The sequence below is a fragment of the Rhea pennata genome, chromosome 5 (genome assembly GCF_028389875.1).
Source record: "Rhea pennata isolate bPtePen1 chromosome 5, bPtePen1.pri, whole genome shotgun sequence".
NCBI lineage: Eukaryota > Metazoa > Chordata > Aves > Rheiformes > Rheidae > Rhea > Rhea pennata.
In genome coordinates, this window is record NC_084667.1 from 59035428 (window position 1) to 59049095 (window position 13668).

At 45.5% G+C, this 13668-nt stretch overlaps 1 protein-coding gene and 1 non-coding gene across 5 annotated transcripts; both read left to right on the forward strand.

Annotated features, from left to right (window-relative positions):
- Positions 1–414: 414 nt before the first annotated feature.
- Positions 415–8906, forward strand: EIF5 (eukaryotic translation initiation factor 5). 4 transcript variants are annotated; one of them, XM_062577013.1, is made up of 12 exons: positions 415–513; positions 1107–1299; positions 3335–3614; positions 3888–3969; positions 4344–4516; positions 4835–4946; positions 5635–5774; positions 6242–6400; positions 6666–6827; positions 7054–7218; positions 7511–7645; positions 8508–8906. In XM_062577013.1, the coding sequence occupies exons 3-12, from the start codon at positions 3543–3545 to the stop codon at positions 8598–8600; spliced, it is 1293 nt and encodes a 430-aa protein (XP_062432997.1). In that variant the 5' UTR covers positions 415–513; positions 1107–1299; positions 3335–3542; the 3' UTR covers positions 8601–8906. The 4 variants fall into 4 exon arrangements, with proteins under 4 accessions (XP_062432997.1, XP_062432999.1, XP_062432998.1 ...); XM_062577015.1 differs by lacking the exon at positions 415–513 and adding an exon at positions 599–690; XM_062577014.1 differs by lacking the exon at positions 415–513 and adding an exon at positions 918–936.
- LOC134141719 (small nucleolar RNA SNORA28) lies at positions 5308–5431 on the forward strand. Its single transcript, XR_009958702.1, has one exon. It is a non-coding gene; the product is annotated as a small nucleolar RNA SNORA28 (small nucleolar RNA).
- Positions 8907–13668: the final 4762 nt, after the last annotated feature.

The following is a 13668-nucleotide window of genomic DNA, read 5'->3' on the forward strand; positions in this document are numbered from 1 at the left end:
GGAGCACAAGCCCGCGGGGGCTTGTTACTCTGCCACCACGCAGAGGCAGCCCGAGCAGCCAGGGCTGCTCAGAGCCGAGCCTTCACCACAGCCAACTCGGATTTCCACAGGCTCTGCGCCCTGAACGCCCGCCGCACAGGCAGCCCGCGGCACCGCCGCCACCTCAGCCGCTCTAAACCATCTGGAATATAGAGGATTCGCTGCGATCCAAGCGCGCCGTACCCGCGGCAGCCGAGCTCCGGGGTCGGGCCGGCGCTCGGCGGCGGCGGGGAGCGGGCCTCAGGCCGACCCGGAGCGGCGAGCACCGCTGCTCGCCGCCCCCCTCGCCACAGGCGGGAGCTCGCGGCGCCCCGCGCTGGGCGGGAGCGGCCCGGCCCGCGCCCCCCCCCTCCCCCTCCCGCCGCCTCAGCGCCGCTCGCCGCCCCGCAGGGAGGTGCCACAGCCGGGAGGGGAAGCCGAGGGGCCCCTCCCCGCCGCGCGACGCGGAGCAGCGCTGGCCGGCGCGGCGCAGAGGTAGCTGCCGCAGCACCGCGAAGGCAGGGGAGGGGAGGGGGCGGCCGGCGGGCCGGGGAGGGAGGGGAGGGGGCGGCCGGGCCGCGGCTGCCGCCCGCCGCGCTCAGCACCGGGCCCTGCTGCACTGACTCATCGCCTCGCCGCTTCCCCCACCCGATCTCGCGAGAGCTCGCCGAGGTAGACGCGATGTCCTTTGGGGCACTGGTGGGGGGAGGGCGCGGGGGGGGGAGAGAAGCGAAGCGAGGGGGTGTCTTGATTGATAGCGGCCGCCGCCAGTGGGTTGGGGGCACGGCGAGCCCTGAGCCAATAGCTTCGTCCCAAGGCGAGCGGCGAGCCAATGGCGGGGCTGGGGAGGCGGGGCGCGCCGCTGGCTGATTGATCCCAGCTTTGGCGTTGTTCAGTCAGAGCGAGAACATTCTAGAGGTGAGTACGGGGCGGCCATTGCCGGGGTCCCATCAACCGCCCCTTTCTGCCTGAGCTGCGCGCCGGCCGCCGCCTCTCCCTTCCCCTCCCCTTCCCTTTCTCCCCCCTCCTCCTCCCTGTCCTCATAGGTGTCGCCACTAACGATGCCCCTGATTGTGTTCTGCACGCAGATTGCCCGGCGCCGCTGTCCCTGCTGATCCCGCCCGCCCCAGGACGCTCGGACCCGGAGGCTGCGGCGTCCGCCTCCGCCTCCCTCTCCGTCTGGATATAAGCGCCCCCACGGCCTTGTTCTCCTCGCACACTCGGCTTCGTCGCAGCCCGGGGCGAGCAGCGTTGGGTTTATGTCTTTATTGGACGAAAACGGTGAGTACCCCCTGTGCTAAAGCGAGTGGGTGAGTGGGGAGGAAGCGGGGGGTTAGAGCAGGGTTTGGGTCGGGAGGAGGAGAATTGCGGCTCTCCAGTCTGGGCTGGAGCACCGCATTACTGATAAACGTTTGATACCGGGAGAGGTTCCTTACAATGAAATAGCCGGGATTTTTTTTTTTTTTTTTTTTGGGGGGGGGGGGGGCGGGCGGGTGGGAAAGAGATAAGTAGCGTTTCAATTACCTTTCTTTATTATTATTATTATTTTTTTTAAGTTTCGTGTCGTTCCTTTTCTTCCCCACCCCCCTTCCCAAAACCATGCGACGAGACAAGATGGCGGCGGCTGGGGCCGCGCCTCCCTGTGCAGTGGGCGGGAAGGGAGGGGGCGCGCGGCGGGGGGAGCTGTGGCGCAGTTACACACCCGCAGCGTGGGGGAGGGGGCGCCGCCTCCCCGAGGCTTAGCCTCTGGCGGGGGGGAGCTACAGAGCGTCCCCCTTTCGCTGCTGGAGAGCGCATGCGTGGCTGGAGGTGCCCTCCCCCTATTTCTCTTAAGGCTGACTCAGTACTTAATTGGTGCATTTGTGACTCATCACAGTCCTGAGTGGGGCGGGGAAACTGCTCTTAAGCAAGGAGTCTATCCGCCTTTCCACTTTCCCTCCGTACTGAACGGGGAGGGGGGTGGGGCGAGAGGAAGCTTGGGATGAGGTGTCCTAAGGACCAGGAGAGGGAGCTTCAGTCCGCGTTAGACAAAAGCAGTAATCTGTAAGGAGGGGAAGCCGCACATTTCTTCCTGAGAGCTCATGCTCGGTCGCCCAGATACCTGCTTCCTCACTGCTGCGGCAGGCACGTGGTCGGATCACGTGTTGGCTCCTTTTAGCTAAAATTGGGGAGGGACGCCTCAGGCTTGAAACAAAATCCATGATGCATTTTTTTCCCTGAAGTGTAAAACTGTATCTAGACATCGAGTGTAGAATACACATCTATTCAAATCTCTGTGTGTTTTCTTTGTGTAAAAGATTCGTAAACCTTGTTCGAGGGACTTGAACTGTGTGGAACCAATAGCCATATTATTATGCATAAATACTAAGAATGGTTATTTCGTTGTGTCAACGCTTCTGTCATTAATAGTAACAACATGATGATGTGTCAGAAAAACCATGCTGTAATTAGTTGTCTGTCCAGTCAACTCAACCAGTTGTGGCTTAAGTAATCTTACATCTGAATATAGACACACATGTTAATTTTAATATGTAAATACTGCTTAAGGTAACTATAATAATAGGATTCATCCTCCTTCCCCTTCCTCCCCCACCCCTTCCCCCCAAGAAAAAAGCCAACTGGAAAAGCTGCTGCACTGCTCTGTACCTCTGCATTGCTAGGCTTTCTACAGTGAAGCAACTTATGTCAGACTTTATCAGGCTTATTGTTAAGTCAAAACTCAACAGAAGCTGCTATGAGAATCCATAATTGAGAGGGAGAATTACCTAATTTTCAACTCTTTTCCACTCCGATCAAAACTGGTAAGCCATGTAAAACTATGTTGGACTACAGATTGCTGCTGCTTCATCTTACTGATATTTCTCAACATCTTGACAAACTTCAGTTTATGTGATAAGTTTGTGCTATGATGAGGAATTTGAAGCTCTGTTCCAGATCTTTCTCCTGCTTCCCTCTGCCCTGCAGCCTGAAACATACCACATGACCCTCTCAGTGCAAGCAACATTGGTCTGCATAATAAGCAGTATTCCTTTCTCTTCTATTATGATTGCAGCACTCATTTAGAAGTTAATGTACAGAAAACATTCTTAAGCTGTTCAAATGTTCTTTGGGTAGTAAGAAAAAGAGGGTGGAAGGTTGTGTGGTTTAGACGAGTAGTACAATTCAAGGCTACTTATGTTCCACAAATTGGAAGTCATAGAAAGCCCCAAGATAACTAACTTTATCTACTTATAGCCTCTTAATACAGCTCTGTGGCAAGACCTGATGGGGGCACATTGAGATAAACTTCATTTCTTCTGTTTATTAACACTTGCAGAGCTGTTGCGCAGCCACTGGTACCTGTATTGGGGAAACATAGCATACAAGCAAGAACCTTACAGCCTCAGTGGCGAAAATCTTTTCATGTCAGAGACCGAGAACTCTTGCAGTCGTTTATGTCATCCCGTCTTCTCCAGACAGAAGATACTAAAAAACTGCAATCAAAGATCTCTTCATCTTATTGATAAAGCTACTAATAAGGCAAAATGTCTGTCAACGTCAACCGCAGTGTTTCAGATCAGTTCTATCGCTACAAAATGCCCCGTCTGATTGCCAAGGTAACTTACTAACCATTACTGGTAAATGGGTAGCATTTTGCTTTGCTCTATAGATAGAAGAATTGAGGTGTGAGGTAATGATATCACTACTTACAGGACAAAAAGGATGTCTACTCCTTTCAGTCTGCATTACATGTTCATTAGCTCTTTTAAAGAGATACATTCTAAAAGCAGAACACTGATACAGTGAAATGGGAAGTACTCACTGGGTTTGGCTGTTGTGGTCATTTAACCATAAAGCACTTTATTTTTTTGTTGTTTTTGCTTTTTAAGGTTGAGGGCAAAGGAAATGGAATAAAGACGGTTATAGTCAACATGGTTGACGTTGCAAAGGCGCTTAATCGGCCTCCAGCGTGTAAGTAGTCTGTGGAGCGATAGGGCATCCTTTGACTTGTGCTCTTTATATTGTTTGGAGTGGTAGTGTGAAATAGCTAATAAAACATTTGATATAATAGGTCTTTTTCACAACTGCAAGGCAGAAATGTGATAATCTCCAGGACAAAATTGTAAATGCAGGAAAATGGGGATGAGACCATGTGAATTGGGAGGGGACAGGGATTAGGGTGGAGGGAAGATGGGGATGGTTCTGGGTCGAGGCATTCTTGTTCTGTTTTGCAAGGGATTAAGTTTTGTAGCCACTGAGAATATAAAGCAGCAGTAGTGTATCTGCTTACTATTGGTTTTGGATTAAAGAGCTATGAGACTATTGATTATCTTTTTTTCTTTAAGATCCTACCAAATTTTTTGGTTGTGAGCTGGGAGCACAGACCCAGTTTGATGTTAAGAATGACCGTTACATTGTCAATGGATCTCATGAGGCGAATAAGCTGCAAGACATGTTGGATGGATTCATTAAAAAATTTGTTCTCTGTCCTGAGTGTGAGAATCCTGAAACTGATCTGGTGAGTACTTTGTCTTCACCATAACACTACAGAAACACTGTGCTACTTCTATAAACCCGAAGTGTAGAGTTAGGTACCTGACTTGAATATCAATTCAGAGAAGACAATCTCTCCCTTGTGGGGACTGTCTGGCAAGGCTTCACACATACAAAGTATATAACTTCACCACTTCCAAACTAGAGGTGCTCTTTTGGAGCTGATGAAAGCACTTAAACTTCTGGCTTAATCCTGCTGAGACTTACATGTATATTGGATTTAGACTTCAATGTGTTCCTCTTCTGTAAGCGGTGTTCTAATGACAGTTTGTTCTTCTTGCAGCATGTCAATCCTAAGAAACAAACTATAGGTAACTCTTGCAAAGCCTGTGGCTATCGAGGCATGCTTGACACAAACCATAAACTCTGCACATTCATTCTCAAAAACCCACCTGGTGAGTGTGTTGTTTTCTTTGGCAGGGGGGAGAGCAAATTTTTAAGCATGACTGCTGTTAACCAAGTAGGGAAGCAAATAGCTAACACATTTAAACTGTAAAAAGGGTCAAGGCTGCTCCTGGAGTTTGTGATTTGGGATGAAGTACTTGTGTTCATAGTTAACAAGATTGCATAGAGGTATGTTGGATCCCTTTTTATATAGGAGCATCTGGAGATGCATACACAGGATACAACGCAGCAAATCAGAAAAGAGGTAGCCTGCAGGTGACCGTTGCAGTTTTCTCCTTAAGTCAGTATGAAGCAGAAGGGTAGGAAGTAAAAGCGTCCTAGTATGTCACTACCTCTATTAGTGTTCTGTGCAAGCAACACTCTGTAGTAAGCATCTGGTTGCCTGCTGCAATTTAAGCTTGCTAGAAAAGTAAAGTCTAACCTATTCCAGGGGTCTCTGCTTTGTGAGGTCCCCTGTTATATGGACTTGAACAGCCTTATGCCTCAATGAGGAGTTGGACTTTGGTAGAACTGCATGTTCTCCCAGCAGGTGTAGATCTGCCCTGAATATGTCTGGGAAAGAGTACTGTATATGCTAATAAAAGCATTGGAACTGATTTATCCAGGGATGTGTTAGAGGTGTAATAGTGCAGATAGATTCTCTACCTCACCAAATAAACTAAAACACTTCACTTCCAGAGAGCGGTGACACTGGCACAGGAAAGAAGGAAAAGGAAAAGAAGAACAGAAAAGGCAAGGACAAAGAGAATGGTTCTGTGTCTAGCAATGAGACACCTCCACCCCCCCCACCAGAGGAGATAACTCCTCCACAGGTTGTGGTAAGTAGAAGAGAAAGTGGGGAGATAGGAGTGCATAGTACAGTGTTTTGGTCTGAATTTAAATCCCTCAGACTTTGGTCAGCACTGCATCAAAGTTAATATATTGAAGGACACTTAAAGTAGAACGGGAGTATTTCTGTCGCTCCCCTGTATTGGCAAGCAGCAAGTGTTGCGAGCTCTTCAGTAACAGCATGCATACCCCAACCTAAGTGTAAGGTGTGTAACCTTAAGTGCTTTCAAAAGACACCTGGATTGTATCTTATGAATGTAACCCTACAGATAGTTAGGCAATTTAAAGCTTTATATCTTCCCTTTCTGTCTGCCATGACTTGCAGATTATAGCATAACCCTTCCTTTGTGGAAAAGTCAAAATAAATGGCATATAAAAGTGCTCTTAAATACCTAGTGTTTTCTATAAGCTTAGTTAGAGAAGACACTCAGCTGTAACTGTGTGAATTCCACTTTAGGAGGAGGAAGATGATGATGACTGGGGTGAAGACACAACAGAAGAAGCCCAGAGGCGTAGAATGGATGAGATTAGCGACCATGCAAAGAATCTCACACTTAGTGAAGATCTGGAAAGAACAGTGGAAGAGAGAGTCAACTTACTATTTGACTTTGTGAAGGTAAATATTTTCTAGCTCATCACTTGGTAGGCACTCTCTACTTCTTTTACGTTCAACAGCATTTTAAGGAAATTTAAAAGACTTCTGTTAGGATGGAGATAGAGAATCAGTCTTCTCTTTCCTCTCCTGCCAAAGCTCTTGAACCTTAAAGCTTAAGAGGATAAAGACTGATTCTCCCAGTGGTGTGGAAGGAAACTGCACTAGAGCACTGACATAGACCTCAGTAGCAGTTAAAATACACTTTGTGTCTGTTTCCATCCTGCAGAAAAAGAAAGAAGAAGGTGTCATTGATACTTCTGACAAAGACATTGTAGCAGAAGCAGAGAGACTGGATGTGAAGGCTATGGGCCCTCTAGTCCTGACTGAAGTCCTCTTTGACGAAAAGATTCGTGAACAGATACGGAAATACAGGCGTCACTTCCTTCGTGTAAGCACAGTCTCCTGTTCCTGGTGTAGCAACTGTTGCTTTGTTGTCTTTAATAGCTACTTGAGGTCTAATTGCTTTGTCTTTAAACTGCTGCCTGCTTTTTAACTAGAAAAAATGAGTGGCAGGAAGAGCTATTGTGAATTCTGCTATTGCATTGAGTTGAGAGCAGAAGGAAAGGTTGTTCTGGAGAGGAAAAAAAAACTTATTTTTTTTATCACTATTCTAGTTCTGCCACAACAATAAGAGAGCTCAGAGGTACCTTCTCCATGGCTTAGAGTGTGTGGTAGCCATGCATCAGTCTCAGCTTATTTCTAAAATACCGCATATTTTGAAGGAAATGTATGATGCAGATCTTCTGGAAGAAGAAGTCATCCTTAGCTGGGCAGAAAAGGTAAGGGGTATTTTAATGGGCCCCACCTGCCAAATGTCTGAATTCAATGCTGTATGTATTCAATGCTGTATGTAGCCTGTCCATTTTGGTAGAGCCTCTTGAGCTCATGTCTTAACTCTGGCTAGTGTGTTTTAAATTGCTGTGTGGGGGAAAAGCTTGTGGTTAAGAAATGGATTATTCAAGGCAGTGAGGTGAGGTTAGACTTCTGATTAGGCTCCCTTGTACTTGGAAATGATCTGATGTAAATTCCTTTGGTATTTAAACCAGGTTTCTGTGCCCTTCTGTCTCCTAGGCCTCAAAGAAATATGTTTCAAAGGAGCTTGCCAAAGAAATTCGTGTCAAAGCAGAACCATTTATTAACTGGCTAAAGGAAGCTGAGGAAGAATCTTCCGGTAATGAAGAAGAAGATGAAGATGAAAACATTGAGGTAGGAAAGGCTCATGTCCCTTTTGGGGGAGGGGGGAGTGGAAATCCAAGGTACTGTTTCTGTGCATTGAAGTCTTGAGCTACTTGGTCTTGGAGTGTAGTGCCCTTACTGTATTGCTTTGTGTGTGGGGGAAACTGGAAGAGTTTCTCAGTTCTAATGACTCCATCCTGTTAGAGTATAGGCTTTAATGCTTTAGCTTCAGGTAAAGAGAGCTGATTTACCCAAAATCCACTTCTACTTTAACAAAAAAAAAAAAAAAAAAAAAAAAAACATATATAAGTAGCCAAAACACCACAGTTGTGGAATAGTATGGGCAGACTCTTACAAAGTGGTGGTCCCTACAATGGAAGATGGACTCTAGATAGCATTATAAAGCCTTCTCTTTTAGATGAGCCTCTGTGCTCAGTTAGTGAAGCTGCTTAAAGGACAAATGACTGATTTCTCATACCTGAGAAGTAGGTAGAAGCTGTTAGCTACACTTAGTTGCCTGGGTGGTGGCTGTGTGTAGTGTAGGCTAGGATTTTCTATTTTGGTAATAGTAGTTATTCCTGGCCCTGGTGGTGAGACACACTGTTTTTTGACCCCCATGCATGCACTCTTTATTTTCCCTCCTGTCTTGCTGTGTTAAGATAACAGCTGCTATGTCAGCATGCCTGAGTTAAGGTTTAAATATGATACAGTTCTACTGGAATATGCTGTCCAGGATAGTTCAAAATGTAGAATAGCATGCTGAACAGGTCTTGGCAATAGGTGGGAGGACTGCTGAGCAGGTGTGTTTGCAACTCCTAACGTAAAAGCAAAGCTATGCTAGTACTTGACGGCAGTAGATGCTATAGCAAGTGTGAACGTTTTGTCTCCACAGGTTGTGTACTCCACAACTGCCAGTGTACCTAAAGTTGAAACTGTGAAGCCTGCAAACAGCAAAGATGATGATATTGATATTGATGCCATTTAAAGTGATGCAACATAGCTTCCAGTATAATGATGCAAACTTCTCTGCATTTTTTCTGCCAGAAGTGTGACTTGTATGTGCACAAGCTGCAATGGCTTAACATCCTGCTACTTTGTATTCAAATATGTAACTTTTTACTGTGACTGGTCTTGTGTAACTAAGCCTAATACCAAGAAGTCAGCACCTAAGTGAACTATCTAGTTTGCAAATGGCATGTTATGTTTTGTTTTTCTAACTTGTGTTGGACACATACTTGGAGCACATTTATACAGTTGTGGAAATAAAGGATTTGGTTTTGGTCAATCTTCATATATGCCTAACTTTCTTTTTTTCCAAGTAAATATTCATACAACTTGAAGAGGTCATTACAGCCAGCCGTGTCACTACTACAGTTGGGATAATGGTTCCCTAATGACAGTGTGTCTTGGACTGAAAATGTGCAATTAGAGGTAAGAAGGTATGTGCCTTATCTTAAAAGAGGTGCTTTTTAAAAAAGCATTTCAAACTAGAGCGATAAAAGCTAGCTTTAGAGGGTAAAGTGCATTAGCTCGAATCAACAAGCAGCCTCTGAGCTGAGGGAACAACTAAGAGCGGAAACTTCAGTAAGGACAAAGGTACTGGGTATGTTTAAAGGGCACAGGCCCCTTCTTTTTGTTTAAGAAGTTGGCATTCTGCTAGTTCAGAGATTTTTTCCTTACCAGTTCCAGTTCTTAGTGTTCCTTTTGCTCATAGAAGAGGAATTGCTGTAGGTGTTCACTTAAACAGCTGTATAACTAAGCACAGCACTGCTCATGGTGATAGCAGTTTGGCACAAGTGCTAAACTGTAGCAAGACGATTCTGATGCAAGGAGGGGAGAGGACAAGGTGTGTTCCCTTGTGAGTCCTAGAAGTGGACTTTGCTTTGTAAGGGATCTTGCAGATGGTGAATACTGACTCTGAGGTACCAATTTAGCTTGGAAATAAGGTTCAGTAAGAAACAGAGTTGTCTTACCCTGTATCTATAAGCCTGTTTTGGAAATGTGAAACATAAGTAATACCTTAATTTAAATGAGAACGGAAAATCCTTAAACTTACCAGATAGAAAGAAGTGGATTGAAGTAACTTCGTGAGCAAAGGGCTTTTGACCTAGAAGTACTGGTAAAAGATTTGCCTGTCTAAAAAAACTTAGCACAGCTAGTAGAGCCTGAACCTCCACCCGCAACCTACATTCCTTCCTGTGAACTTCTGTGCTGTGGAAGTAAATATACTGCTAGGGCAGTTATGGATATGTGTGGAGGTATTTTTTTTTCTTTTTTATAAAAAGAATAGTAGTCTTGCTGTTGTGAGATAAGGTATTAAAAGTTCTGAGAGATCAAGGCTCCTATGCGGGCAGAACTGCTTTTTCTAACCAGATTGCTGCAGCAGAAGTTATGATTAGATGAAACAAAACTTTGATTATTTACAATGGTGGTGATTTGAGTTTCAGGTTTTCCCCTCCAAAATATGATACAATGTAAGCTTAAGAGTATCCTGTTTTATCCCAGGTAGTCCTGGGATAAAACTGTACTTACACACAAGCAGGTCTAGCAAGCAGTATTAAGGAAGATGGGATGAAGTTACACTAGACAATGGAGATAGTTTTGATCTGTTCTTTTACTAAGTTTGTTTTTTTTTGTGGGGGGGTCCTCAATTTCAAAGTCCCAACTTCATCCCTCCTCCCCCCCCACACACACACCAAAAAAGGGAAGCATCTTCCTTTGTTTTGGTTTAGATTTTAAAAATCTAATCTGTCTTATGTGGGAAGAGAGAGCTAGGTACACACCTCCTTTGTATAATAGTCTCCAGGTGTGTGTCCCTGATAGTTACTTAATTTCTCCAGTAGGAGGTGGGAGCTTGTACCTGAAGTGAGTCCTGTAGGTAGGACTTCGAATCTCTTTTGTCTTTCCAAGCAGGTTTCCTGCTTACAGAGGGAATAATGGGAAGTCTCACACTTCTCTAGGATTGTGTATTGGCTGTAAAGCTGAGAAATACTGAGGCCTGCTAACTCTGCCTGCACAAGAAAAGAGCTTTCTCTGCAGCCTGGGCAACACAATCTTCTACTTCTTTGAACCAGATTCTTAGCTAGTGTGATTCAATGTGCTTTGCCAAAATAATGAGTTTATCAGTGCTGATTGCTTGCAGATACCCTGCAATTCTGTCTGATAGTCTCTGAAACTTCTTTGGAAGGCTTCTGTGTAAGTTTTACATGCTGTTGATTGACATGAGTCGTGATGGTCATGTGGGGTTGTGGGGGGGAGGGGGTTTGATCAGATTGACTGTAATCGTAGGTTGTAAAAGAGGCAATTTCTTTTTCTACTATCATTAGTCATGCATGCATGTTCATTGGCATGCATTGGATCTGGTGGCTATCTAGTTAATAGCAAAACAGACCTCGTTGCTCCAATAAGAAGTGAACCCAACAGAACAAATTCTTCCATCAAATCCGGGAACTTAAAGTCTTAAAAAGTTGTATGAGGGATAGATCTGGTGTAAATGTGGTGGGTGGGAGCATGCAGCAAGTGAAAGTGTTCTTTCATGCTCAGTGTAGGTCAGATCGAGTGCACTATAAGACTGTACCCTAATAGGGAGTTTCTTGGAACACTTCTCCCTGTTTTCACGTATGTATCAGCATTTCCATCTCAGACAGTAAATTGGGAATGCTACTACCTAATCATAAAAATGAGTGTTCATATTACCATTTTCCTTGAGGGAAGGACAAAGTCTGACTTTTTGAAAGTTTCCTCCAATCTTACTGAACTTACTGCTGCTGCTATCTAATAAAAGTAACAAGTATGTCTTCAAAAGGCTGCTTGATACTTAGATGCAATCTGCTTGAAGCTTCAAAGAAACTCCTGGCACTGAGAAAGGAAGTAGTAAGTGTTCCTTGATTCCCTTCACTTCAGAGGATGCAGTCTCTGTGTTTAAAAACCTCAGCATGAATGCAGTCATCTGGCAGGTGGACAGGTCTAGCAGTAGGTCCATTAGCCTTGGCTTTAAAAATCTTGATCTCCCTCCATGAGCCTGCAATCTGGAACTTCAGTGCAGCTTGACAACTTTCATCAGTGTCTCCTCTTCATCCAGCACAACAGGGAGCTATTCTGCTGACAGGTTTGCTTGGTAGCATCACAGTAACACAAACATGAAAGGAGCTGAGTATCTTGAACTAGGGTTTGAAGTCCTGACTGTTGTCAAGCATAAGAAAGGCAGAATTGCCTGTTATTACTCTTATCTGTAAGAGCTTAAAGATTTCCATGTGAGGTCAGGACCTTGTTCAGCTGAATAGATAGATATGTACTATATAAAGGGATGCTCTTTGCTCCCAAGAGCATACAGTCCAGATTTGTAATGAGGTAATGGCTAAAGATAAGGGGAAAGTGACTTGAAATGATTGTGGTAGGCACAGTAACATGCTAAACACTTATTAATTTAGCCACTACTGGCTGAATGGCAGAGCTCAGAGGGTTATGAGCGGTGGTGCAAAGTCTAGTTGGAGGCTTGTAGATAGCGGTGTCCCCCAGGGGTCAGTACTGGCTCCAGTATTGTTCAAATTATTCATCAGTGACCTGGATGAAGGGACAGAGTGCACACTCAGCAAGTTTGCTGATGATACCAAACTGGGATGAGAGAGTGGCTGATCACATCAGGGGGCTGTGCTGCCATTCAGAGAGACCTGGACAGGCTGGAGAGATGGGCACGGGGGAACCTCATGAAGCGTAACAAAAGCAAGTGCAAGGTCCTGCACCCAGGAAGGAATAACCCCATGCACCAGTACAGGCTGGGGGCTGACCTGCTGGAAAGCAGCTCTGCGGAGCTCTGACCTGCAAGTCCTGGTGGACAACAAGTTGACCATGAGCCACAAAAGCATCCTTGTGGCCAAGAAGGCCAGTGATATGCTGGGTTACATTAGAAAGAGCATTATCAGCAGGTTGGGGGAGGTAATCCCCTCTACTCAGCCCTGGTGAAGCTGCATCTAGAATTCTGTGTCCAGCTCTGGGCTTCCCAGTACGAGAGACATGGAACTACTGGGAAGAGTCCAGAAATGGGCTACTAAGATGATGAAGGGACTGGAGCATGTCTCATATGACAAAAGGCTGAGAGAGCTGGGCCTGTTCAGCCTGGGAGAAGTGAGGACCAGGGGGGGATCTTAACGTGTATAAGTATCAGAAGGGAGGGTGTAGAGAGGATGGAGCCAGGCTGTTTTCAGCCCAGTAATAGGACAAGAGGCAACAGGCACAAACTGAAACACAGGAAGTTCCATCTGAACACGAGGGAAAGCTTTTTTCTTATGAGGGTGACTGAGCACAGGAACAGGTTGCCCGGCGAGGTTGTGGAGTCTGGAGATACTCAAAAACTGTCTGGACAAGGTTGTGTGCAACATGCTCTAGGTGACCCTGCTTCAGCAGGTAATCTGTGGGAGGTCTTCCAACTTCAACCATTCTGCGATTCCATAATTTACCCTTGCAGTAGTAGTGACTGTCCCAGCCAGTATAATCATAATGTGAAGCTCCCATAGAGTTCATCTTTTGAACACACGGCAGTTTATTATGTGGGGTCACTTGCACAAAGCATTGCAAATGTAGAGTCAGTCTTCTGTCTTACACTGCTCTGCCCCCGCACACACACCCACCTCCTTTTCATTCAAGAAGTCAGTGTTCTCTGCAGACAGACATTAGGACACTGGTAAGTATCTTTGCTCTGCATACGGCAAAGCAAAAACCAAAGCTGCCAGGCATGTTGCCCAAATGCATTCCTGTGTCATAGTCTTATTTTTACGCATGAGACTATCATTCCTTCCCTTCAAGATCTTTCTTGTTCTTTGAGTTGAGAAGCTCACTAAACGATCCTAACTTCCAGCAATGTCAAACAACTCAGCAGATGTGTCACTGTCTAGATGTACAATAATTTTTTAAAAAGCTGATTTACATCTTAAGGGATAGTGCACAACTGGGATGTTCCCACAGACTAAGCAAGTTCCTAACCTTGATGTTTGAGAGGAAGAGATACAAGTGAAAGGTAGTTAACATAGTGATCTGTAACAAAGCTGTACTTTCAT